At 42.9% G+C, this 23,865-nt stretch overlaps 1 protein-coding gene across 1 annotated transcript in view; it reads left to right on the forward strand.

The window, feature by feature from the left end:
• The window catches only part of Dennd5a (DENN domain containing 5A), a 67,637-nt gene that overhangs the window by 26,740 nt on the left and 17,032 nt on the right, over nucleotides 1-23,865 (forward strand). The window contains 10 exon segments of the mRNA XM_032892923.1: nucleotides 72-181; nucleotides 606-1,263; nucleotides 7,568-7,755; nucleotides 12,864-13,181; nucleotides 14,666-14,881; nucleotides 15,309-15,543; nucleotides 17,815-17,965; nucleotides 19,010-19,103; nucleotides 20,325-20,456; nucleotides 23,698-23,850. Of these exon segments, the coding sequence (XP_032748814.1) occupies nucleotides 72-181; nucleotides 606-1,263; nucleotides 7,568-7,755; nucleotides 12,864-13,181; nucleotides 14,666-14,881; nucleotides 15,309-15,543; nucleotides 17,815-17,965; nucleotides 19,010-19,103; nucleotides 20,325-20,456; nucleotides 23,698-23,850 (2,255 nt within the window).

Genomic DNA, 23,865 nt, shown 5'->3' on the forward strand with positions numbered 1-23,865 from the left:
CTGTGATTTAAAGGGATTTTGTGAAGACAATTTGCTTCTTTTTTTTTTTTTTTTTTTTTTTTTTAAAACAGGAGAAAATTTTGAGCAGACGCCATTGGGACGAACATTCAAGTCTAAGGTCCTTGCCCGATACCCTGAGAATGTAGACTGGAATCCATTTGACCAGGATGCAGTGGGAATGGTTAGTATTTGTTAGCCGTAAAATTAGTACAGAGTAATATATAGAAAGGTTTTGAATCCTGGGTGTGGTAGCAATATTTGGTCTGTTTGATTTTGGAGGTGCTGTGGTTTTAACTCTAGGCTTATTGATGCTGGATCAGCACATCATTGAGGTATACACCAACACCAATAGTTCTTGAAGAAAGGATTATAGTACACATAGCCCGTGATTCTGTATTTTGTCAGAGTATCAAATACACTGAAAAATCACGTTTCTATTGTGTTAGACAAATAGATAGTAGTGTGTTAGTGTGTGTTGTATTAATGTGGGAGAGCTTTAGGGAAGGTAGACAGATGTCCAACATGGTGTATTGTAGCGAGCTGATTTGTGTCCTGGAGAGGACAAGGAATGCTCTCACTACTTGTTTTTCTATTGTCTTTTGCAGCTGTGCATGCCCAAAGGGCTGGCATTCAAGACCCAGGCTGATCCCAGGGAGCCTCAGTTCCATGCCTTTATTATCACAAGGGAGGATGGCTCTCGGACATTTGGGTTTGCCCTTACCTTTTATGAAGAAGTTACCAGCAAGCAGATCTGCAGTGCAATGCAGACCCTCTACCACATGCACAACGCTGAGTATGATGTCCTTCATGCTCCACTTGCTGATGGTGGAGACCAGAGTGGCATGGAAGATGGTGAAGGCATTCCTGGGACCAAGCTGCAGCGCTTCAACTCCTATGACATTAGCAGGGACACACTCTATGTTTCTAAATGCATCTGTCTCATCACACCCATGTCTTTCATGAAGGCATGTCGGAGTGTGCTGCAGCAGCTCCACCAGGCAGTCACGTCACCTCAGCCCCCTCCTCTGCCCCTCGAGAGCTACATATACAACGTACTCTATGAGGTGCCACTTCCACCTCCTGGCCGCTCCCTGAAGTTTTCTGGGGTCTATGGGCCAATAATCTGCCAGAGACCAAGTACCAATGAGCTTCCTCTATTTGATTTTCCTGTCAAAGAGGTCTTTGAACTGCTTGGGGTGGAGAATGTGTTTCAGCTTTTTACTTGTGCCCTTCTGGAGTTTCAAATACTGCTCTACTCACAGCGTAAGTCAGTGTTGACTACAGCTCTCTACCCATGTGGGATCCCTGCTTTCTACAGTCACATATAATGGGTCTGACTATAAAGGCCAAGGGCTTTAGACAGGTGGATGGAGAATGGATGGACCCTGAGAAGCTAGCAATTCTGGTTGGCTATCATCATGGCCTTTGGGTGTTGAATCTTTAGTTTTGGAAGGAATACTTCTTCTAATTGACACTGAAAAGGGTAGTGGCCTCCAGCAGTGATGGTTCATCAGTTCTGTTCTGTATTCTGTGTTTTCTTTGGCTTGACAGTAAAATCAAGAATGATCCTTGTATACTGATAAGGTGAATTGTTGCTTCTTTCTGGTGTTATCTGAATTGTTGAATTGTTTCTATAAATGAGAGTTGAATGTGACTAGCAGGTTGAAAGAATACTCAGGTAGGTGAGAAAAAACAATTGCTTACTCTGCAAGTCAGACCAGTATCATAAAATTCAGTACATAGTTTAGTGTACAATATGCCAGGCATTGTTTCAAGGTTGGTAGATAAAAGTGATGGACAAAGTAAAAAAATAATCTTTCTGAGTGGAATTTGTATTTTAATGAGAGAAAAGGAGTTAGTAAATAGGTAAAATATGGAGATGGAAGATAGCTAAAGACTTTGGAAAAAGAAACGATGAAAGGATGATATTTGGGGAAGAAAAGTTCTGGTTGTTTTAAAAGAAAAGATTTATTTTTATTATTTTAAGTTTGTGTAGGGTGTGTGTGTGTGTGTTTGCATGTGGGTATGTGCACGTGAGTGTAGGTGCCTGCAGAGTTTAGAGGCATCAGATTCCCCTGGAGCTGGAGTTATAGATAGTTGTGAACTAATTGATGTGGTGGGTGCCGAGAACTGAAGTTGGAGCCTCTGGAAGAGCAGCCAAGATCTTTAACCACTAAGCTGTCATTGCAGCCCAAAGTCCAGTTTTCAATAGAATGGTCTATTTTATTTTATTTATGAATTTATTTATTTGTTTTTTTGAGACAGAATTTCTTTGTGTAGCCTTAGCCATCCTGGAACTCCCTCTATAGGCCAGGCTGGCCTTGAATTTACAAAGGTCTGCCTGCCTCTGCTTCCTGAGTGCTGGGATTCAAGGCGTATGCTACCACCACCCGGAAATAGAGTACTTTTAAAAACAATTTATTTTCGTTTTAGATTACAAATAGGGTCTTTTTTCCCCACAAAGATTTATTTTATTTTTTAATTATGTATATGTTCGTGTGGCTGTATATACATGTGCACAAGTGCCCATGAGGCTTCAGGGTTTTGGAGCTGGTGTGAGGCTCTTGTAAGCATCTGACATGGGTGCTGCATGAACACAGGTCCCGTGGAAGAGCAATAGGTGCTCTTTTTTTTTTTTTTCTTTTCTTTTTTTGGAGCTGGGGACCGAACCCAGGGCTTTGTGCTTGCTAGGCAAGCGCTCTACCACTGAGCTAAATCCCCAACCCCGCAATAGGTGCTCTTAACTACTGAGCTATCCTTCTCCCCTCTAGGTAATTGTTTTTAAGAAGTAGGTTAGGTTTTTTTTTTAATAACTTGTGAATATCTGTAGTCAAAAATATTCCAGGTTGGGCTTATGATGGTTCAGTGATTAAAAGCACTTGCCCACATAAGGCTGGCAGTCTAAGTTTGAGTCCTGAAACCTATATAGAACTCAGAGAGAACCAACTCCCCAGAGCTATCTTCTTACCTTCTCATGTACGTAGTAGCATGCACACCCACCCTTAGTACCCTCTCCCATACCACATAAGTTGACAGTTTCTCAGCCTTTGTCTTTTATGATATTGGCATTTAAAAGGTACTGTGTGTGTATGTTTTGTATATTTTTAGGATTCAAGTTGCCCTAGAGTTGGTTACATGGACAAAGACATTTTCCCTGTTCAGTAGCAAGATTTTTCCTATTCAGTTCCTCACTGAGGCATTCTGAGTGTTAGAGCAATGGCTGGTATATAAGGGTACCTCGTAAATACTTACTAAGTGAATAGGTATTATTTACAATTTAAAAACTTATGTATATGTGTGTGTGAATAACTTACTGTACTCTACATGCATACAGGAGCCTGTGGGTCCAGAAGAGGATGTTGGGTCCCCTGGAATTGTGGTTACAGGCAGTTGTGAGCCTCTAGTACGAGTACGAAGGCCCGAGTCTGGGTCCCCTAGAAGAGTAGTTAGTTAGTGCTTTTAGCTACTGAGCCATCATTACAGCCTTTGAGTGACATGTTGGTTGTTGTTTTATTTTTATGTATTTACTTTTTTGAGACAGGATTTCTCTAAGTATCTCTGGCTGACCTGGAACTTGTTCTGTAGACCAGAGCTGGCCTTACACGCCAGTCTCTATCCTCCACCACCATTAAAGGTGTGTGCCACTTGGCACCATAAATAACATTTTTTTAACAAAATATTCTAGCTAATCTTTTTTAAAAAAATATTTATTTATTTATGCATGTGAGTGCTCTATTTGCATGTATACCTGCATGAAAGAAGAGGGCATCAGATCCTATTATAGATGGTTGTGAGCCACCCTGTGGTTTTTGGGAATTGAACTCAGGACCTCTGGAAGAGCAGCTAGTGCTCTTAACTATTTAGCCATCTCTCCGGTCCTTTGCACTCTTTTAAAAGAGTTTGGTCAGTGAGATAATGTAATTGTCTATTTGAGAGAAGGTGAAAGAAAGCTGGAGCTAAGGAGGTATATAGATAACTGCTATGAAGTGGTTGGGGTCTGGGATCTAGTTTGAAGGTGAAGTAATGGAGAATCTTTTGTTTTAGCTTTGTTCAGAATTTGCGCGCACACGCACACACACACACACACACACACACACACACACACACACAGGTAGGTGCCCATGGAGGCCAGAAGATGGCATTGGAGCTGGAGTCGCAGGTGTTGTGAGCCTCCTGAAGTGGGTGCTGGGAACCCAGCTTGTGTCTCCCGGAAGAGCTGTAGATACAGCTTATCTTATCTACTGAGCCATCCCCCGACTCCTGTTTGTTTTGAGTCAGGATTTCAGTCTACCTCTGGCTGACTTGGAGCTTGACAACTCTACTTAGTCTTCCTGTCTCTGCTTTCCCTTCTGCTGTGAGTACAGGCATGGTCCATCACAACTTGCAAAACAATTATGAATTGAAGAGCACATACCTATCTAAAGCAAACAGCCACTAATTCCAGTTGACTTCTTGAGGGGCTACTGGCCTAATGTTAGTAAATCTTCCAGGTTTTCATAAGAACCCAGACTTTCTTAGATAAAAATGTGTGAATATTAAATGGTGGCATCAATGTTGCGAAACACTATAGGCTAAAAATACATCTGTAGATGAGTGGTTCCTGAGACTTCCCTTTGTTATCTTCTGAGTGAAGATACACTCTTGTTCCATGTAATAACTTTCTGGTCAGTGGCAAACTGTTCATGTGGTCCAGTGGTGGTCCCATAAGATTATGTCACCAACTCATAGTGCCTTAGTTTGTGTATGTATATTCTGTAGTGTGTCTTTGTGTCCTGTAGCAGGACAGAATTGTGACACATTTTTTTAGAACAAGTTACAAAGTCATATTCATTTTTTCTTTTCTTTTATTTATTATTATTATTATTATTATTATTATTATTATTATTATTATTATTATTACTTGAGTATTTCTTGTATACATTTCCAGTGTTATTCCCTTTCCCGGTTTCGGGCAAACATCCCCTCCCCCTCCCCCTTCTTTTTATGGGTGCTCCCCTCCCATCCTCCCCCATTGCCGCCCTCCCCCAACAATCTAGTTCACTGGGGTTCAGTCTTAGGGACCCAGGGCTTCCCCTTCCACTGGTGCTCTTACTAGGATATTCATTGCTACCTATGAGGTTAGAGTCCAGGGTCAGTCCATGTATAGATATTCATTTTTTCTAATTCCAGTGAGCTTTAAACGACCATTTTTTTTGGAAGATGTTAGCATTTAATTAACTTCTGAAGTGTAGTAGCCTGATCGAACAACATCAATGATGGGAGCAGCTCCAGTCTTGTTTTTTGCTGCATTGACCCGTGTCTGCTCACTGACCAACATCCATAATTTACAGTTGGTTGACAGTTGGGCAGAAGCTCTGGTTCCTCTTCAAGTGGTAATGCCTCATGCCAACTTTGCCGAAGTAACCTGGATGGTATTTGTCAAAGTTGATCCTGTGGTGGTGCTCGCCTCCAGCATTCCCGAGGCCTCCTGGGTGCTTACCGTTGCGTCTGTGAACGTGGCCCAGAGTTTCCAGGTCTTCCTCAGTCTGGATGGCCTGGTGGCAGGAAAGAAGGAGCAACAATCTCCTTTTATTAGAAGTAATTGTATATTACAGCATGGGGAAGAGCTGTGAGAGGACTTAGCCAGTTGCTTGGAGTTCAACTATTGCTAGTTGAGTGGTATGGAATGCTACGGCAAAGGAGATGCTGCTGCTATCATTGGTACTGCTGTGCAGCAAAGGGTTTGTGTGTATGACTCCTGGAGGTTAGTGTTCTAGTGTGGGTACCACAGATTGTTGGATCCTTCAAGGTGAGAGGCTGCTTTAAAAAACAAACAAGCAAACAATACAACAACAAAACATTTAAAAGGTAGAGGAAGAAAACACAACTTCTACAGACCAGAAAGCTATAAAGCTCAATTTCTCTTCTCTGTTAAAACAGCCACACAAATGGAAATGGGGATTGTGTTATTGCTTTGTTTTTAAAGAATCTCACAGTTTCAATTGCACTGGAGGAAGCTCTTCAGAGATTTAAATTACATGTTTCAGATACTAGATTAGGTTTATCTTGAGGAGGGGAAAAGCAAGGCAGGTTTTTACAGTGTTGAAAAGCCTGCTTATATATGGAGCAAATAACCGTCTCCAGCATGCCCTGATATATGTATGGCTGATAGATATGGACCTAGTTCTCAGACACTGGAGCTGAGCAGTATCCAGTACAATTAAACCTCACAGTGAATGAGGGCATTTGGGGGTTTGCCTCACTTCCATGGTGTTTTGGTACAAGGTGGGATGCTGTTGCCATGAGCCAATGAGAGCAGCCAGCCATAGAGTGTGGTAACTTCTGCTTCACTCACTTTGGAGAGGGAAGGAGGGGTGGCTCTTTGGTTTTCTTGTGGTTGCTCCTTCTCTCCTTCGCTCCCTCCCATAAACCCAATCTCAAAATGGGGTGTGGAATATGTATTTACGTGCCAGTATTGGGAAGAGAAGGGATGAACCATTTGGAGTTAACCCAGACCTGTAGATCAGTCCCAGCACCTTCTCACCTGTGGCAAGCCTGGGCTGCTTGTGTTAAGCCTGGGCTGCCTGTGTTAAGCCTGGGCTGCCTGTGTTTTATGTATTTTTGAGGTTCCTACAGCTCTCTCTTCATATTGATAAAATTCTGGAGCGGCTTACAGAACAGAGGAGAATATTTGCTTATTTATTATAAAAGATACATTTGATACCAACCTAATAGGACTGCACAGTGCAGGTATCCCCATGCTGGCTTCTTTGGGTGAGCCTCACTCCAGCACCTCAGAATGTGTACTGGCCCAGAAGCTCTTTGGATTTGCTTTTTTTATTTTTATTTTTTATTACTGTAGAAGCCTGAGTGATGAACTCTTTGCTCTTTGGTGATTGTTTCTAGCATCTGCCCCTTTTGCCCTGAGATCAGAGATGGACTGGAAGTGCCAGCCTTTACTCATGCCTTTCTGGTGATTAGAACGTACCTTGGAGCTCACCAGGGAGGCCTCTACCTCACCCTCAGCCACCACTCATCTCAGTATCGGAAAATGTTCAGGTTCTTAGCTGTGTGCCAGGAACTGGCGACGAAGACCAAAGATAGATTCCTCACACAAGTAGCAGTTAATTATAGGTCACAGCTCCTTTGCTTAGCCAGGAGCAAGAGACCAGTCTCCCAGGCTATGGCAGCCTTTTGCTTCAGGATCAATGCTGGGATTGTAGTCATAAGCCACCATGCCCAGCTAAACTCGCAAACTCTATTGTGTGCAGAAGTGTTGGGAGTAGTAGGCGATCTTGATTTGCTGTCTGGAGAGCAGAAAATCCTGGCTATCCCCACTTTAAACACTATGCTTAACATAATCTTGAATAGTGGCTAGAGAAAGGTGACATTTACTCTTTCTGCCATATTTCTATGTATTGAATTTTATTACTAGTTAGATCTGTGTATTTGATGGGGGTCTACCAGGGGGTCTGAGTCTGTGGCCTCCAGTAGGGGGTCATAGTGGTCCTTGGGTCAGTTGCATTGTATCGTTTGTTGAGTGTGCTTATTCTGTTTTTTTTTTTTTTTTTTTTCCCTTCCGATCTAGATTACCAGAGACTGATGACCGTGGCGGAGACAATTACAGCTCTGATGTTTCCTTTTCAATGGCAGCATGTCTATGTCCCCATTCTCCCAGCTTCTCTCCTGCATTTCTTAGACGCTCCTGTTCCGTACCTGATGGGGTTGCACTCCAACGGCTTAGATGACCGCTCAAAGTTGGAGCTGCCTCAGGAGGTGAGAAGAGAGCCAAGTGCGGTGTGCCCCTGGCCCTCTCCAGCATGGGGAGGTGAAGATTCTGGGAGGAGACCAGCATGGTGCCACCAAGGGCCTATTTTGGGAGTGGGGTGCTAGAAAGGGGACTGGGAACATGAATAACTTTTCAGGAAAAAAATACAATGAACCAGGGTTGGGGATTTAGCTCAGTGGTAGAGCGCTTGCCTAGCAAATACAAGGCCCTGGGTTCGGTCCCAGTCTAAAAAAAAAAAAAAAAAAAAAAAAAAAAAAAAAAAAAATACAATGAACCATTAGCCCCAAACTTATATCACTCACAGGGTCTTCATCACTGGATGTACCCAGTATGTTTTTATTTTTTAATTTCTTTTTTTCCCATACACATTTTTTCAAACCCATCTCTCAGTTTTATTACCATCTTTGGCTTCACGTATACCTGGGACAAATTTTTGTCTTTAGGAATCTTTTGTCTTTATTCTCCATTCACTTTAGGCATATGGGTATGTGAAGAAGTTGCTTGGAAACCAGCAGTGTACTCAATGGGACTGTTTGAGGAATTGTTTGTGAAAGAGGCTCCAATGTTCTGTGTGTTCTGGCGTGTGGAGCCTCTACTCTGTGGCTTTTTCCATTGCTACAACAACCTTTGCACTTGAGTTTCCGTCCTCTTCCTCTGGTCGGCTTGGGGAGGGGTAGACAGTAGGATGCAGAGCCCTGACGTGCTCTTCAGAAGCAGGTCTTCTGTGGGCTTAGAGTCCCATTCACCCAGGCCTGCCCTCTGAAGGCCAGACATTTTTCAGGGCAGTTGGCTAGCTGGGTATTTTCTACCCTGATTTATAGCAGACAACCTCTGTGGGGGTAAAGAACTGCAGGTCAGGTTTTTAAAAGAGTAAACCATTATACAAGATGAGGTAAGAGTAATGGTATCCTTGAAACATACTTTTATGTTTTTTCCCAAAAGAAAACATGCTCATAATTTTATAAAACGAACAATAAAGGAAGAATTCGCTCACATTTTATTACTCAGGTAATTTAGCATTTTAGTTGACATCTTTGGACTATAAAGGATTTTTAAACTCAGCTGTTGGAGGGGAGTGAAGGCAGAATGAAGGACCTTGATGTGGTTCTGTGCCAGGTAGCATCAGGATCCTGGGGTGGTAAGCTTGGAGCATAAAGAGACTTTCTGTAGAAGAGTGCTCATTTCTTAGACCCTCAAATTAGAATTCATCAGTTGCAGCCCTATCTTTGGCAATCAGAAGTCTGTAAAAAAGCCCTTTGTTCTTTTTCACACCAACACATGATCTCAGCTGGCCCTGAGCAAAGGAGAACCGAGCTGGTCTTGTGAGGCCTGTTTTGTTTTGGCTTCTCATTGGGGTTTCATTGTCTGAAGACACAGCATGTCAGAAAGTGAGCTTGAGAGCACTGAAGAAGGGGCTGTCACTTTCTGCTTGTCTTTGTCTTTTCTCTCCATCTGTCTTCTCTCAGGACACTCAGTAGCTTCCCCCTGGGAGCCTGTGTGCTGATGTCTCCTCAGTGATGAACTCAAAGATGCACTGAGGGAACTGACTGACTGGGTTTAGGAGCTAAGGTTGGCAAAGGGCTCTGTGGCCCTCTGAAGGGGGAGTTTTGGGGATGTGGCGGATTCATGAGGCCTACCTTCAACAGTAGCTGTCTCACCAGGCCCCCTGTCAGCATGGCAGAGGTGAGCAGAGGGCTGATTGTTTGGCTTCAGTGTCTTTCCAGGTTTTTCATCTTCACAAAGCCTTTCACAATGTAAGTCACACGGGTGTTGCTGGGCCTTTTCTCAGTTGTGGGAGGGGATGTTTGAGGATTTGGTCATAGGTTTATAAATTGCTTCAGCTTGCCAGCCTGGGCTGAGAGGAACAGCATGAGACTGTTTTATGAGCCTAGAAGTTAAATGGCCTCCCTTTTCATTTTGCCCTCTTACTGCTTCCTTTTCAGCCTCATTTTGCAGAGTGACTAGGAAAGAGAGAAGTTCCTGTGTCTTAGCCACCTCTGAAGTGTGTGCCTGAGCCACTGTCCTCAGCCACCTCTCACCAAGGGTATTCACATATGTGGACGCAGGATTTGGGTTGATACAATTCTTTATAGATGGAATTGGAGAGAGAGCTCAGTGGAAGAGCACTGGCTATTCTTCCAGAGGACCTTGCTTCCATTCCCAGCACCCACATGGTGGTACTAATCAGGGGATTGGATCCCCTCTTCTGACCTCCACAGGTACCAAGTACACTTATGGTACCCAGACATGCATGCAGCTGTATGGGAAAGGGACAATAAAGAAAGCATCAAACTAGCCATTCGCGATTAGAGGTAGTTTTTTTTTTTTTTTTTAAAGATTTATTTATTTTATGTATATAAGTACACTGTGGCTGTCTTCAGACACACCAAAGAAGGGCATCAGATCTCATTACAGATGGTTGTGAGCCACCATGTGGTTGCTGGGATTTGAACTCAGGACCTTTGGACGAACAGTCAGTGCTCTTAACCACTAAGCCATCTCTCTCTCCAGCCCTAGAGGGAGGTTTTTATTGTGACTAAGAGAGAACATATCCAGGGACTTGCAGAAGAGTCTAGATCAGAGAGAAAAAGAAGCAGCCTAGTCGTGACCAGGGCTAGGGAAGTGGTGAGAGGGTAGTAGCAGAAAATACTGAATTATAAGGAGCTGCAGGAAGCCTCAGGGTTTGGGGTGGTGATGAGAAGGGTCCGGAGGCTCTCGAGGGGGCTTTGAAATGTATGACAAGTACTTGTGAATGAGGTCTAAGGAGCCTGGAGGCCAGCGTGGGCTTTGATATGCTGATAACCACAGGTATAGGTCAATGCAGCCTCAAGCCAACTCCTTTGGCTGACTGTTTTACAAGTTTCTGAGGAATGCTGTCTTCTATCTAACCACCAGAATCCTCCTATAGGAGCTTGAATTGGGCCAAGACTAGATGTGTGGACTGCCTGAGAACAAACAGGCAAAGCATCCATATAGATTTAATAAATAAATAAAAAGGAATTCTTTATGGACTCTCTATTTGACTCACAACGGTGAGAGAAAAGCCACTGAGCATTATTGGGTGGATCTAAATATTTTAGTTGCTTCCATGTTTCTTGTTGGAAAAACTGCCACCACCCTCTTTTTAAAAGATGAGTCAAGGGGTAAGAGATGGAAATGCGTGCCTTTCATTTTGTCAGCTGTGTAAAGGGCCCTTGACTAGATTAGTTGATTGTGTTTTTTGATGGCTTGGCCTAAGAGCATTAATAATGTTAAAAATCTTAAAAGAATAAGTAAAAAGGAGTCTGTTTTTAGGTTATAAATATTTATTGGCCTTTAAGAGGCAGAGTCAACATTGTTATTTAGTAGAGGAACTGAGAAGTAAAGTTTAAAGTGATTCCTCCAGTCTTTGAGGTTTGGGGATGGAAAGCTTTCTTTTTACAGTGACAGGTTGACAGTTAATTTATGCACTCAGCATAAATGGAACAGGGGTCTGTTCAGAATGAGCTGTAGTAGATGAATTTGGTGGGACGGCTGTGTTAGTGAGCTGATCATGTTATCCTCTGCCTGCTTCTTTCAGAACATAAAGGCTGTTGAAACAAATATGAGCTTGTGTGTCACTGGGACAGCATTTGGTATATAGTAACAGTGCCTTGCTGAAGGAAGGACCCTTATCTTATGCCATAAGGAAACCTGTTTCACATAGATTAAAAGTTAAATGGAGGCAGGGAAGGGGTGGCAGTGAGGTAGCTCAGTGGGTAAAAGGCATTTGCCAGCAAGCCTGACAATCTGAGTTAAATTCTTGGGCTCCACCTGGGGGAAGAAAGAGCCTACTCCTGAATGTTGTCATGTTGTCTTCTAATTTTGCTTGTGCATACACACTTAGTCACAAATACATATAAATGTCCTATAAGAATATTTGAGATTATAATTCTCAAAAACAGCTCTATAACAGGAATCTCTTTTATATAATTGAGAGAGACTTAACCCTTTAATATCCTGTTGGAGTGAAGGCAATGTTACATGTCTTGTAAGGACAGATTAATAAGATAAGCATATAAACAGCTCTTCTAATTACAGTGCAAGAAAGTTAACAAGAACAAGGATTTTAAAGTATTAAACTGATCAAGCAAGACCTGAATATCAGCCGAGGTGATGGTGAGCAGTTTTAGTGTATGACCAGGGTCAAGCAGTGCTACCCTGGTCAAATCCCAGTGCTACCAAATAGTGACCATAGGTATATGCTTGGTCTGTATCAATTTTTTTTAATTAATTAATAAGTATGGGTTTTACCTATGTGTGTGTGTGTGTGTGTGTGTGTGTGTGTCTGTGTCTGTCTGTCTGTCTGTCTGTCTGTCTGTCTGTCTTTGTGTCTGGTGCCCATGGAGGCCAGAAGAGGACACTGGGTCTGCTGGGTCTGGAGTTACAGACAGTTGGGAGATGCCATGTGGATGCTGGAAATTGAACTGGGATCCTCTGGCAGAGAGCTGCCAGTGGTTTTGTCTGCTGAGCCATTTCTCCAGCTCCTGTCTCTGGTTTTTTTGTTTTGTTTTGTTTTAAAGTTTATCTTTTAAGGTTAGTCCAGGATGGCCTGGATCCTGTGCTAGCCCCATGCTAGCCTAGAATTCTTAGTAGTCCTCTGCCTCAGCTTCCCTGAGTACTATGATCATAACCATGCGTATCTTCTTTAGTCAGTTTCATCTGTAAAATTAGTCTAGGCGGTGACAAGTCCAACAGTTGAGCACCGTGTGAGTGCTGACTGTACCTCTCAGTATGAGGAAGGACCGTGACAACCAAATCTTGAAAGTTAGGAGTGAAGCTTGAAGCAGGTGAGCACCAGTGCTCAGACTGGTGCCAGACTTTGACACTTTTCACTGATTTGTGAAGCTTTTGAATGGCACTGCCATCATGGTCTCACAACTACTTTTAGCTATTTTTCCCTAGCATTTTCCCTCTGAGGAAAGAGCCATGTTTCTAAGGTTTTATGTTAGAAAGCAGAGGGGGCTCAGGGTGCCTCCGCCATCTTTCCACTGCTCATTCCCATGTCATTGTCCTTTCTAAAACTGCTCTCTTGGAGCTCCATTTGCTCACACCTCCTGTTTGGATCTCCTTCCAGGCTAACCTCTGCTTTGTGGATGTTGACAACCACTTCATTGAGTTGCCAGAGGACTTGCCTCAATTTCCTAACAAACTGGAGTTTGTCCAGGAGGTCTCTGAGATCCTCATGGCCTTCGGCGTTCCCCCTGAAGGGAACCTCCACTGCAGCGAAAGTGCTTCGAAGCTGAAGAGGATCCGAGCCTCCGAGCTTGTGTCTGACAAGAAGAACGGGAACATTGCGGGCTCCCCTTTGCATTCCTACGAGCTCCTCAAGGAAAATGAAACGATCGCTCGGTTGCAAGCTTTGGTCAAGAGGACTGGAGTGAGTTTGGAAAAAGTAAGATGCTGGAAATACATTTGTGACAAATTGGATCTGTGTTAGAGTGCTGTCCTGCAGAAGCTGGACTTAGTATGAGGAAGGACTCAGGTCAGAATGGTGCACTTCTTCTTTTTTTTTTTTTTTTTAAGATTTATTTACTTATGTATATAGGTACACTGTAGCTGTCTTCAGACACACCAGAAGAGGGCATTAGATCTCATTACAGATGGCTGTGAGTCACCATGTGGTTGCTGAGATTTGAACTTAGGACCTCTGGAAGAGCAGTCAGTGCTCTTAACCACTGAGCCTTCTCTCCAGCCTGCATTTTTTTTTTTTTTTTTTTTTTTTTTTTTTAGACAGGGTTTCTCTGTGTAGATTAGGCTGGTCTTGAACTTAAGAGATCCACCTGCCTCAGCCTCCCAAGTGCTGGGGTTAAAGGTGAGTGTCACCACTGCCCAGCTGACGGTGCATATTTGTGAGTAGTGAAGGAATACACCATATGGGAGACTGAGCACGAGCAGCTCTTCTAGCAACTGATCCTGGGTCTAAGCTGGGTGGCTTCTTGTGCAGGTCAGGAAGAACCTGTTGCCATTCTGTGTGAAATTGGGGGAGAACTGTGGACTTTGCATATCCATTGCCCTGAGATGTTGTAAGAGCCAGGCCTTTAAGCATTTTCACCCAAGATTCAGACCCTAGTCTAGAGTTCAGCTGCAGCTTAAACCAGATCCTGCAGTGCTGAGCTCTCTCCTGGAGACGCCTGCTCTCCAGTTTGTGGCTTTGATGATAGTACGCTTTCTGTGCTTGTTTGCCCATGTCCTTGCCTTGTCCATTCTCACCGCTGAACAACTTTGGTTAGTACACATGCATGTTAGGCTGACACCATGATTTTGTTGGACTTCCTTTTTTAGGGGTCAGCTATTTCATTTCTCTTTTATTTTGTAAAGTACAGCAGATTAAAAAAAGTTAATGCCACTTGAATAGAGAAATATTTAGGAAGATTAAAAATCTCTCTCTCTCTTTTTTTTTTTTAAAAAAAAAGAACAATCCTTGAAAGGTAAGAAAGATAATTTTCCCTCAACCCTTCAAAGAAAGAAACCAAAGAAAGGTAGCATCAGGAGCAGGTGAGAGCCAGAGCTTGGCCCAGGCCTCTCCTGCAGGGGAGGGTTCACTCCTTTTCTTCCTTGGCTGGACTGCACTCAGCACAATGACTGCACCTCTACTTAGCTTGTTGGATACCTTCAGATTGATCTCTTTTCTCCACTTCAGAATCTCTCCTCTCCCCACTTCCCTTTACTTCCTACCTAGTTGCCAGGTAAGTTTCAGCTGCTTAGCTAAATCTTTTTAACTTCTAGACTGCTCCCTTTATATTTCTTCTCATTTTTACTTTAGTTCTCACATTCTCACCGTTTGCTGCCAAGTCCAGTAGGGAAAAATCGGATGAATTGTATTTCTTGGCATAGAAGTATAATTGTTCATATCCACCCCCCCCTTTTTTTTTAAAGCTGGAAGTTCGTGAAGATCCCAGTAGCAATAAAGATTTCAAAGTTCAGTGTGATGAAGAAGAACTCAGGATTTACCAGCTAAACATTCAGATCCGGGAAGTTTTTGCCAATCGCTTTACCCAGATGTTTGCCGATTATGAAGTGTTCGTCATCCAGCCCAGCCAGGATAAGGAGTCCTGGTTCAGCAATAGGGAGCAGATGCAGAACTTTGATAAAGTGAGTGAGTCCTGAGGGGAGGCAGAGCGCCTTGCAGCTTGCGGCGTGAGGAAGTGACTGCATATGACATCACTAGAGAAGTCTAGGACAGAGGCAGGCGAGCAGAGGATTACAGTCAGGTGGTTTATCTCTAGCCCAGTGCCCCTCCCCTTGTTTTGATTTTGTTTTGCTTTGCGGTCCAGGAAAGGACTCTTCCTCTAGGCAGGGGTGTTTGTGTAGTTGACTGCCTGGGCTGGCTGTGTCAGAGTCTCGGGAAATTGACTTTTATGAGAATTACCAAAGGGGAGGAGGGTTGTGGTTGGCTTTTCATAAAGATATAGGATGCTTCAGAGAAGATTTGTCCCACTTCCACCCTGGGTATTGCCTGTGATTGTCAGGGCTGCTCTTCACTTCTCTGTTGTTGACCGCTTCTGTTTGGTTCTACTAGGCGTCCTTTCTGTCAGATCAGCCTGAGCCCTACCTGCCCTTCCTCTCAAGATTCCTAGAGACCCAGATGTTTGCATCTTTTATTGACAACAAGATCATGTGTCATGATGATGACGATAAAGACCCTGTCCTCCGGGTCTTTGACTCAAGGGTAGATAAGATCAGACTGTTGAATGTTCGAACACCTACTCTTAGGACATCCATGTACCAGAAATGTACCACTGTGGATGAAGCAGGTAAGGCCTCCTTGGCCTCTGGGACCTCATTGGTAACATGTTCTTTTTCCTCAACATGTATGCTTTTCTCATGTTTTGCCTTTGTGTATATTATTGCATGGCCTACAGTGTTCTTTCCTATTATTGATTGATTGATTGATTGACAGGGTCTCTATAGCTCTAGCCATCCTGAATTCACTGTATAGGCTGGCTTCAACTCATAGAGCCCCACCCACCTGCTCGCCTTGTCACAGAGACTAAGGTGTGCGTCACTGTGCTTTGCTTCCTTCCTTGTTTTGTTTGTCTTTTGCTTTTTTTGTTTTTGTTTGGTCTGGAAATTGTTTTTGTTGTTTGTTTTTGAGGCAAGAGTCTCTCTTGACTGGCCTAGAGCTGCTATTTAGTCCAGGCTGACTTTGAACTCCTGCCTCTCAAAATCATTTTTAAAATCAGGATTCCCCATCCTTTTCATTCCCCATCAAGTGTATTACACATGAAAATGGCAGTATTGGAACAGCTGAGGACTGTGAAACTGGAGGTCTGGTCACTCAGGGCTCTACAGATCTGCCGTAAGAGGGAGGCAGTCTGTTCTCAGCCTCTCTGTAATCCATGTATTGAGTCAGAAGACGTAGTGTCATGGGTCTATTGGAGTATAGGGTTAAGCTATGGAATGAAGTGCTAACCAGCCCTCACATTATAGGCTTTTTCAGAAGAAGTCTTGGTATCACCTGCAGCTTGTTTCCAGAGCACCAGAGATCTCACTGCAGACACTAGAGAAGTCTTCTTGCCACTGGCCGTATGTCCCTAGCCTTTGGAGCTGTTCTAGACCCTTTCTAGGCTTCTCTGTGTGCCCCCAGGGCAGTTAGCTGAGTCATTTGGAAGAATTTCTTCATCTACTTCTAATTCTTAGGGATTCCTGTCCTTCATTGCCCAGGAGACAGGTTTGTTTTCCTGTTAGTGTGTATTTCAGGGAGGAGGGTAAAAATCAATCTTTTCACTTTATCTTGGTTAGAAGTGAGAGTAGTTATGTCTTAAAAAAAGGGGTTGACAAAATTTTTTCCTTTTTATTTTACATGGGATTCATTGCTGCTATCCTGTGGAACCATCTTTAATTCAGAGAAAATATTTTGTCAAAGTAAACAAAAATACTTTGAATTATTTATATATTAACTTGTCTAATTTTTGAAAACAAAAGTCATAGTCAGCTTTACCCTATTTAAACATAAATTTTACATTTAGAGATTGAAAGAAAAAAATAGATAGTTCAGAGATGTAAATGAAACCTTTCAATAAATTGCTTTTCAGTCCACTGTATTTTCAAAGGTGATTATTGAGTGCAGAGAAAAAGCTGTAAGCCACAAACTATGTTTTCTAATAGATAAAAAGAATGTTTAGATTATTAGCAAAGCAATATTATAAGACATATCTTTACCTAGTTGAAATTTTTTTAAAAAAGATTTATTTATTTTATGTATGTGAGTACACTGTAGCTGTCCTCAGACACACCAAAAGAGGGCATCAGATCTCATTACAAATGATCGTGAGCCCCCATGTGGTTGCTGGGAAGTGAACTCAGGACCTCTGGAAGAACAGACAGTGCTCTAACCGCTGAGCCATCTCTCCAGGCTCCCCCAGTTGAAATTTTATGTCTGCTCGCCAGTGGACTTGGATACTTACACTGTAATTAAATGGAGTCAGGTATAGATTTTGCCAGGCTTGGCATAAATGATGCCTGCATTTAATCTGTGCCTCTCAAAATGTCATGATAGTAAACTATTACTTAAATCATTCTTGGTTGGGGATTTGGCTCAGTGGTAGAGCGCTTGCCTAGGAAGCGCAAGGTCCTGGGTTCGATCCCCAGCCCCGAAAAAAAAAAAAACAAAAAAAAAACAAAATCATTCTTAATGAGACTGTTGAGTCAAACTTGAAATCACCAGTTACCCAGTGTCAGAAATAGTATGAATTTAGTTTCGTCTATCAGTAGCTGGCTAAATCTTGACAGCTATCTGTTCAGCTGGTATGATTATATAAGAAAATAGATATTCACATATAAATGCCATATCATGTTTTTTCCTCCTGTGACATAATTCATAACTTGTCTTTTTTCTGTAATTCTTACATCAGTTGTTGCAGGAGTTTGGACTTCCCAAATAGTTTTGTTTGGTCATATGACTCAATACATATCTGAATATCATAATGTATATGTTTTTAATGTAGAGTAAATAATGGAAAGCAACTTGATACATGAGTTTATACTAAAATTTCAACTTGAAATTTTTTAAAAATCTCACTCAGAAAAAGCAATTGAGCTACGTCTGGCAAAAATTGACCACACTGCAGTTCACCCTCATCTTCTTGACATGAAAATTGGACAAGGAAAATATGAACCTGGCTTTTTCCCTAAGCTACAATCAGATGTACTTTGCACCGGGCCAGCCAGCAACAAGTAAGTAAACCTAGAGATTCCCCAACCTGGCCACCAAGCACAGTCGTTACTGACATCCAGAGTCTAAGCTAGCATTGGTATACACAAAAGACATTGGGGTTTTTCCTTAGTGTTTTATATTATGTGTATGAGTATTGTGCCTGCGCCCATGTCTGTGCACCACTGTGTGCCTGGAGTCCAGAAGAAGGCATAGATCTCCTTGAGCTGGAATTGCAGATGCTTGTGAGCTACTATGTGAGTACCAAGAATTGAACTTAGGAAGAAAGGTCAGTGCTCTTAACCACTGAGCTACCTCAGTATTTAAAGAATTTTAAAAACAAGTATGGGTAAGATCTATGTAGATGTCAGGGTGTCTTGTCAGCTTTGTCTCCACTGTACAAATTGGGTAACTCTTGCAAATTGGATATACCCAGGATTTTCAAGCAGCCAGGCAGCAGATGGGTTAAAATGACCTCCTAACTGAACCCCATCTAACAGACAGCTATCTAGTGTTATGTCCTTAGAAGGCAGTGTTGAAAATAACGGGGGCCTGACTGAAGCTGGGTGGGCAGCTTGGGTGGATAGTTCTTCCCCAGCCAGCTTTGTATCTACATGTGAAGTTTTGGTGGATATTTCAAAACAAATGAGCAACTTACTCCTTAGAGGCCTTCTCTCTTTTGTTCAGTCACTTAGTTTTTAGCTACTCATCCCCACAGACTTCGCATTGCCTCTGTAGCTTTCTGTGCTCACCATGGGCTCCCTAGACATTGGAGTTTTCTTGTTAGTTGGCCTTAGTGGATTTTCTTTCCTCTTCTTTTCTTTCTTTTTTTTTTAAATCTCAAGACATGGCTTCTCTTTGTAGCTCCAGTTGTCCTCTGTCCTGGAACTTGATTTGTAGACCAGGCAGGCCTCGAACTCAGGAATCTGCCTGCCTTTGCCTCTTGAGTGCTGGAATTATGGCTGTCTTTTTTATCTTTTGAGACAGGGTCTCACTGAGTATACCAGGTTGGCTTAGAACTAACAGTGTAGTGAATATTCCTAACGGCCTCTTTTTGATATTGTCAGGTGGACAAAAAGGAATGCCCCTGCCCAGTGGAGGCGGAAAGACCGGCAGAAGCAGCACACGGAACACTTGCGCTTAGACAATGACCAGAGAGAGGTAAGATGCCTTGTGAATGACAAGGAGCCCTCCTTGTGTCATGCTGCGCTCCCTCTGTCATTTTCTTAGAGTTTAGTAAGTTGTCCCAGCAGTGAACTCTCTCTGTAGAAGAATTCAAGGTTAGTTCTAGAGAGCATAGTGTGTTTTTCATGACAGCTAGCCGGATGATCTCTAGTTCTGTTACTCAGTAAGAATTCCAGAAGATGCCAGTCTGAAACTTGCAGAAATAAACACCTTTAAAATTGGTGCTTTTTTGTTTGTGGTGCAGTAGGAAAGGAACTAATTTTGTTAAAATAAAGTGAGCTGGGGTCAGTGCTGTGACTCTGACTCTGGACTTTTTCCTGGACTTCTCTATATCTCAGGTGACTATGATCTTTAGTTTTCATTGCCAACTTGACACAATCCAAAATCATCTGGGAGGAGTCCTGGGGTTGTGTCTAGATTAGGTTGGCCTGTGAGTGGTCTGGGGACACTGTCTTGATTACCTTAATTGACTTGGTTAGTCTCTTGCCCTTGGTGGCACCGTTCCCTGGACAGTTGATGCTGAATTGTCTAAGAGTAGAGAGAGTGAAGTGAGGACCAGGATGCTGCACCCTTGCTTTGCTGATTGCAGATGCTGTTAGCTCCCTCAAATGCCAGCCACTGTGCTCCCTGATATGGAGGGGGATGGTGTTCTTATTACTGTTCTGTTGTGCTGAAGAGATACGACAACTAAAGTAGTTCCTATAGAAGGTAGCAGGCATGCCCAGCCTGGGCATTCTGCCTGCATGTGTTCTAGCAAACCTACAAATGCAGCCCAACATAAAACAGTGAATGTACTCAAGCCATTGTAGTATCGGTTTGTTTACTTACTGCAATTCCTAACTCCACTGCAGGCTTCTTAAGTGTAAACATCGTGTTGTAATATCAAGAATTTGGCTATGATTGCTAGTGTATTTGTGCGTGTCATATGCTCATGTCTGTATGAATGCCTCTTGTGTCTTTAAATCAAAGGTAGTTTATTATATTCATGTCAATAAAACCAGAAATTGTATTATTTTGATTTTCCCCTTTTGTACAAGAATGGCACTTAAATTTTCTGCTCTCATGTATATTTGAGCCCAGGCATAGGCTAGCAAAGAAGCATGGGGTGCAATGTCCTCCTTAGGGGCCCACCAGTACTGGTTACTGTGGTCTCTGTCCATGAACGTAAAAGGTCTTTGCTTTTTCTGATTAATGTAGAAGTACATCCAGGAAGCCAGGAATATGGGCAGTACCATCCGTCAGCCCAAACTGTCCAACCTGTCTCCCTCGGTCATTGCCCAGACCAACTGGAAGTTTGTAGAAGGCCTGCTGAAGGAATGCCGAAACAAGGTGAGCTGTACTCAGTGAGCTGTATACTCAGTGAGCTGTATACTCAGTGAGCTGTATACTCTAAGCTGTACTCAGTGAGCTGTATACTCAGTGAGCTGTACTCAGTGAGCTGCTGTATACTCAGTGAGCTGTATACTCAGTGAGCTGTATACTCAGTGAGCTGTATACTCAGTGCTGCTCTTTCCCTTGGCAGCAAAAAGGAGGTCATTGCTTGGCTCTGAGCACTCCTTGTTTTAGTTAAAAAAGTATGGGGGTGGGGGTGGGGAGAAGAGATCAGGACAGCTTTGTAAGTCAGTTCTCTTCTTACATCTTCCTGTGGGCTCTGATGATGGAGCTCAGCTCATCAGTCTGTCATGCCGTCTAACTGCCCTACTCCTTAGATCATGGGATAATGCTGACCTTAAAAGCTTGTTACCTTACTACTTACAGATTGTTTGCATATGTGGAAATGTTTTTGCTTCTCTGTTGTAATCTAACAGTAATTGCTTTTCATATCTAGTAGTAGCAGTTTGTGGGGCTGGAGAGATGGCTCAGTGGTTAAGAGCACTGGGGGTCCTTCCAGAGGACCCAGTTCTATTTCCAGCACCCACATGGCAGCTCACAACTGTCTGTAGCTCTAGCTCTAGGGGTTCTAACTCCCTCACACAGACACACATGTAGGAAAACATCGGTGCTGTGTAGACCAGGCTGGCCTCAGACTCACAGATATTTGCCTGGCTCTGCCTCTCGAGTGGTGCCACCACTGCTGGCTAGAAAGATTTTTAATATTTAAGTTTTAAATATAATTTCTAATGAAAAGTCTTCATACGAGTCAGAGTATCATGATTTTTAGGACAACTCAGCTGATTGGTTCTCTGCTGCATCCTGAGAATCATGAGTGAGAGTAGAAGAAGCTTGGGCTGAGACCACGGGAGAGGGAGAGGGAGAGGGAGAGGGAGAGGGAGAAGGGAGAAGATGCCATGGGAGATGGATCCTGAAAGCAGGCCATGAGGACTGGCCAGTTGGAGTAGGAGCTGCTCAGGCAGAATATGGTCTGCCTTTTCATCCCTGTCATTTCGCCCTTAAAAAAGACAAGAGAAGAAGAGGAGAAGGAAGGAAGAAGGAACAGGAGGGAGAAGGAGCAGGAAGAAGAGAAGGACGAAGAGGAGGAGGAATTTATGTTGTCCGTACACTCACTTGAATATCGTCAAACTTCCAGTAACCAGCCCCTTAAAGAAAACAGTCCTTCTCCATCCACACCCCACTGGAAGCCTTCAGTTGTGGAGAGCTACACGTCAGCATCCTCATCACAATGCTTTAGAGTTCTCTTTGATGGCTTCCTGTCTAGACTGCCATATTTTGGGGCAGTGGAGTGGGATCCTTTGTTCAAATTAAGCAAACTTTATTTTCTGTCAGAAAGGACTATCTCCCCAAAGTAGAGTTCAAGAAAATAGCATAGAATACAGGAAAGGATGGGGTTTATATTAACTCCCCAAACTGCAAGGCTACGGATGGGGTTCAAGAGTTTTTGGTTACATAGAAACTTGGTAGAGTCTTTCAAAATCATTTGCCAGAACATCTCCTCTCAGCAGAGTGGAGGTTTGGAACATGTCAAATTCCAGAAAATGGGTCAAGACATGGTCAAACCCAAGTTTTACAGAAAACAGGAATGAACTTATTTTGACCTGGTAACAAGATAGGTTCTAATTTTAAAATGGAGTCAGACTTGTCCATCAGAGAAAGGGCCTGGCTGCCAAGCCATCTAATTCTATACATGTATCATGTCACTCAAGTGCACACACACACACACACACACACACACACACACACACTCACACACACATGATGGACACATATATGAGCATTACTCAAATCTTAAAAAAAAAATTAGAATACGCAGGACATGGTGGTGTTCAACCTTTAATCTCAGTACTGAGGGGAGAGGTGGGCGACTCTCTGAGTTTGAGGCCCATCTGGTCTAGAGAGAGCACAGCAACAAGTAACAACCACCCACATTATTCTATCAGAAGTGATATTTTAAATTTCAGATTTGTTCAACTTTAAGATTTTATTGTTTATTAATACTCTAAGGTTTATTTTACTTAGTATGTATGAATACTTTGTCTGCATGTAGTCTTTGCATCACATGTATGCCTGGTTGATGCCTAAGGAAGTGGTGAGCCTACATGTGGGTGGTGGGAATCAAACCTGAGTCGAGAGAGCAACAAGTTTTCTCATTCACTGAGCCAACTTTCCAGTCCAAGATTTTGTTTTTTAAATATGTGTGTGTATGTCTGATTGTGTTTGCCTGCCTGCAAGTGCCCTCGGAGGGTATCAGGTCTCCTGGAGCTTGAGTTAGAGGCTATTGTGACCGCCAATGTAGATTTTGGGACTAAGGTCAAGCCATCTTTATAGGAGCAGTCTAGGGTCTTAACTCTGAGCTGTGTTTTTCCAGTCTTCCAGTTTAATTTATTTAGTTCATTCTAAGTTACTTGTGATTTTCACCTTTCCTGCCATTAAAAACATTTTTGATACATTTCTTTTTATTTTTAAAGGATTATATATTTACTTTATGTATGAATACACTGTCGCTGTCTTCAGACACACCAGAAGGGGCATCAGATCCCATTATAGATGGTTATGAGCCACTATATGGGTGCTGGGAATTGAACTCAGGACCTCTGGAAGAGCAGTCAGTGCTCTTAATCACTGAGGCACCCCTCCAGCCGGTTGATAAATTTCTTGAAAGATCTCATGTTCCTCAGTCATCTTGACATTGATGTTGTTACATATTTATAATAAGCATTTGCAGATTTTTATCTGAAATTATTCTCAATAACTTCTTGCCTCCTTGAGAGTTTTATTAGATTTATTTCTTTGGTATATGTGCTTGAAGGTTTGTCCAGTACTCTTATTTAAGCCATGAGAATGGGGGAATAGCCAAGATGGGCATGAGCAAAGGATTTTATTCAACTCGTTTCATCTCATAAAGGCAAAGGTTTGAATCCCTTGTAAGGAATGATGAGTAATGAAATCCCTTGCTAGGATCACTTGCTGATAGCTGTGTGTTAGCCTCCTTAACTGAACTTTGAAAGCTTGTGTTCCTATAACCTGATCCACATGACTATACAGTGTCCCTGGGCTTCTTCACCTCAACCTTCCTAGCCTAGCACATGTGCCACACAGGCTGCCACAGCTCTCTACAGTAGTGTGTGGTTCTACCCACTGTGGTGATCTATCCTACTTACCCATTCATTCCTAGACCAAGAGGATGCTGGTAGAGAAGATGGGTCGAGAGGCAGTGGAGCTGGGGCATGGGGAGGTGAACATCACCGGTGTGGAAGAGAACACTTTGATTGCCAGCCTCTGTGACCTTCTGGAAAGGATCTGGAGCCACGGGCTACAAGTAAAACAGGTAAACCAGTCTTGC

The sequence above is a fragment of the Rattus rattus genome, chromosome 2 (assembly GCF_011064425.1).
Source record: "Rattus rattus isolate New Zealand chromosome 2, Rrattus_CSIRO_v1, whole genome shotgun sequence".
NCBI lineage: Eukaryota > Metazoa > Chordata > Mammalia > Rodentia > Muridae > Rattus > Rattus rattus.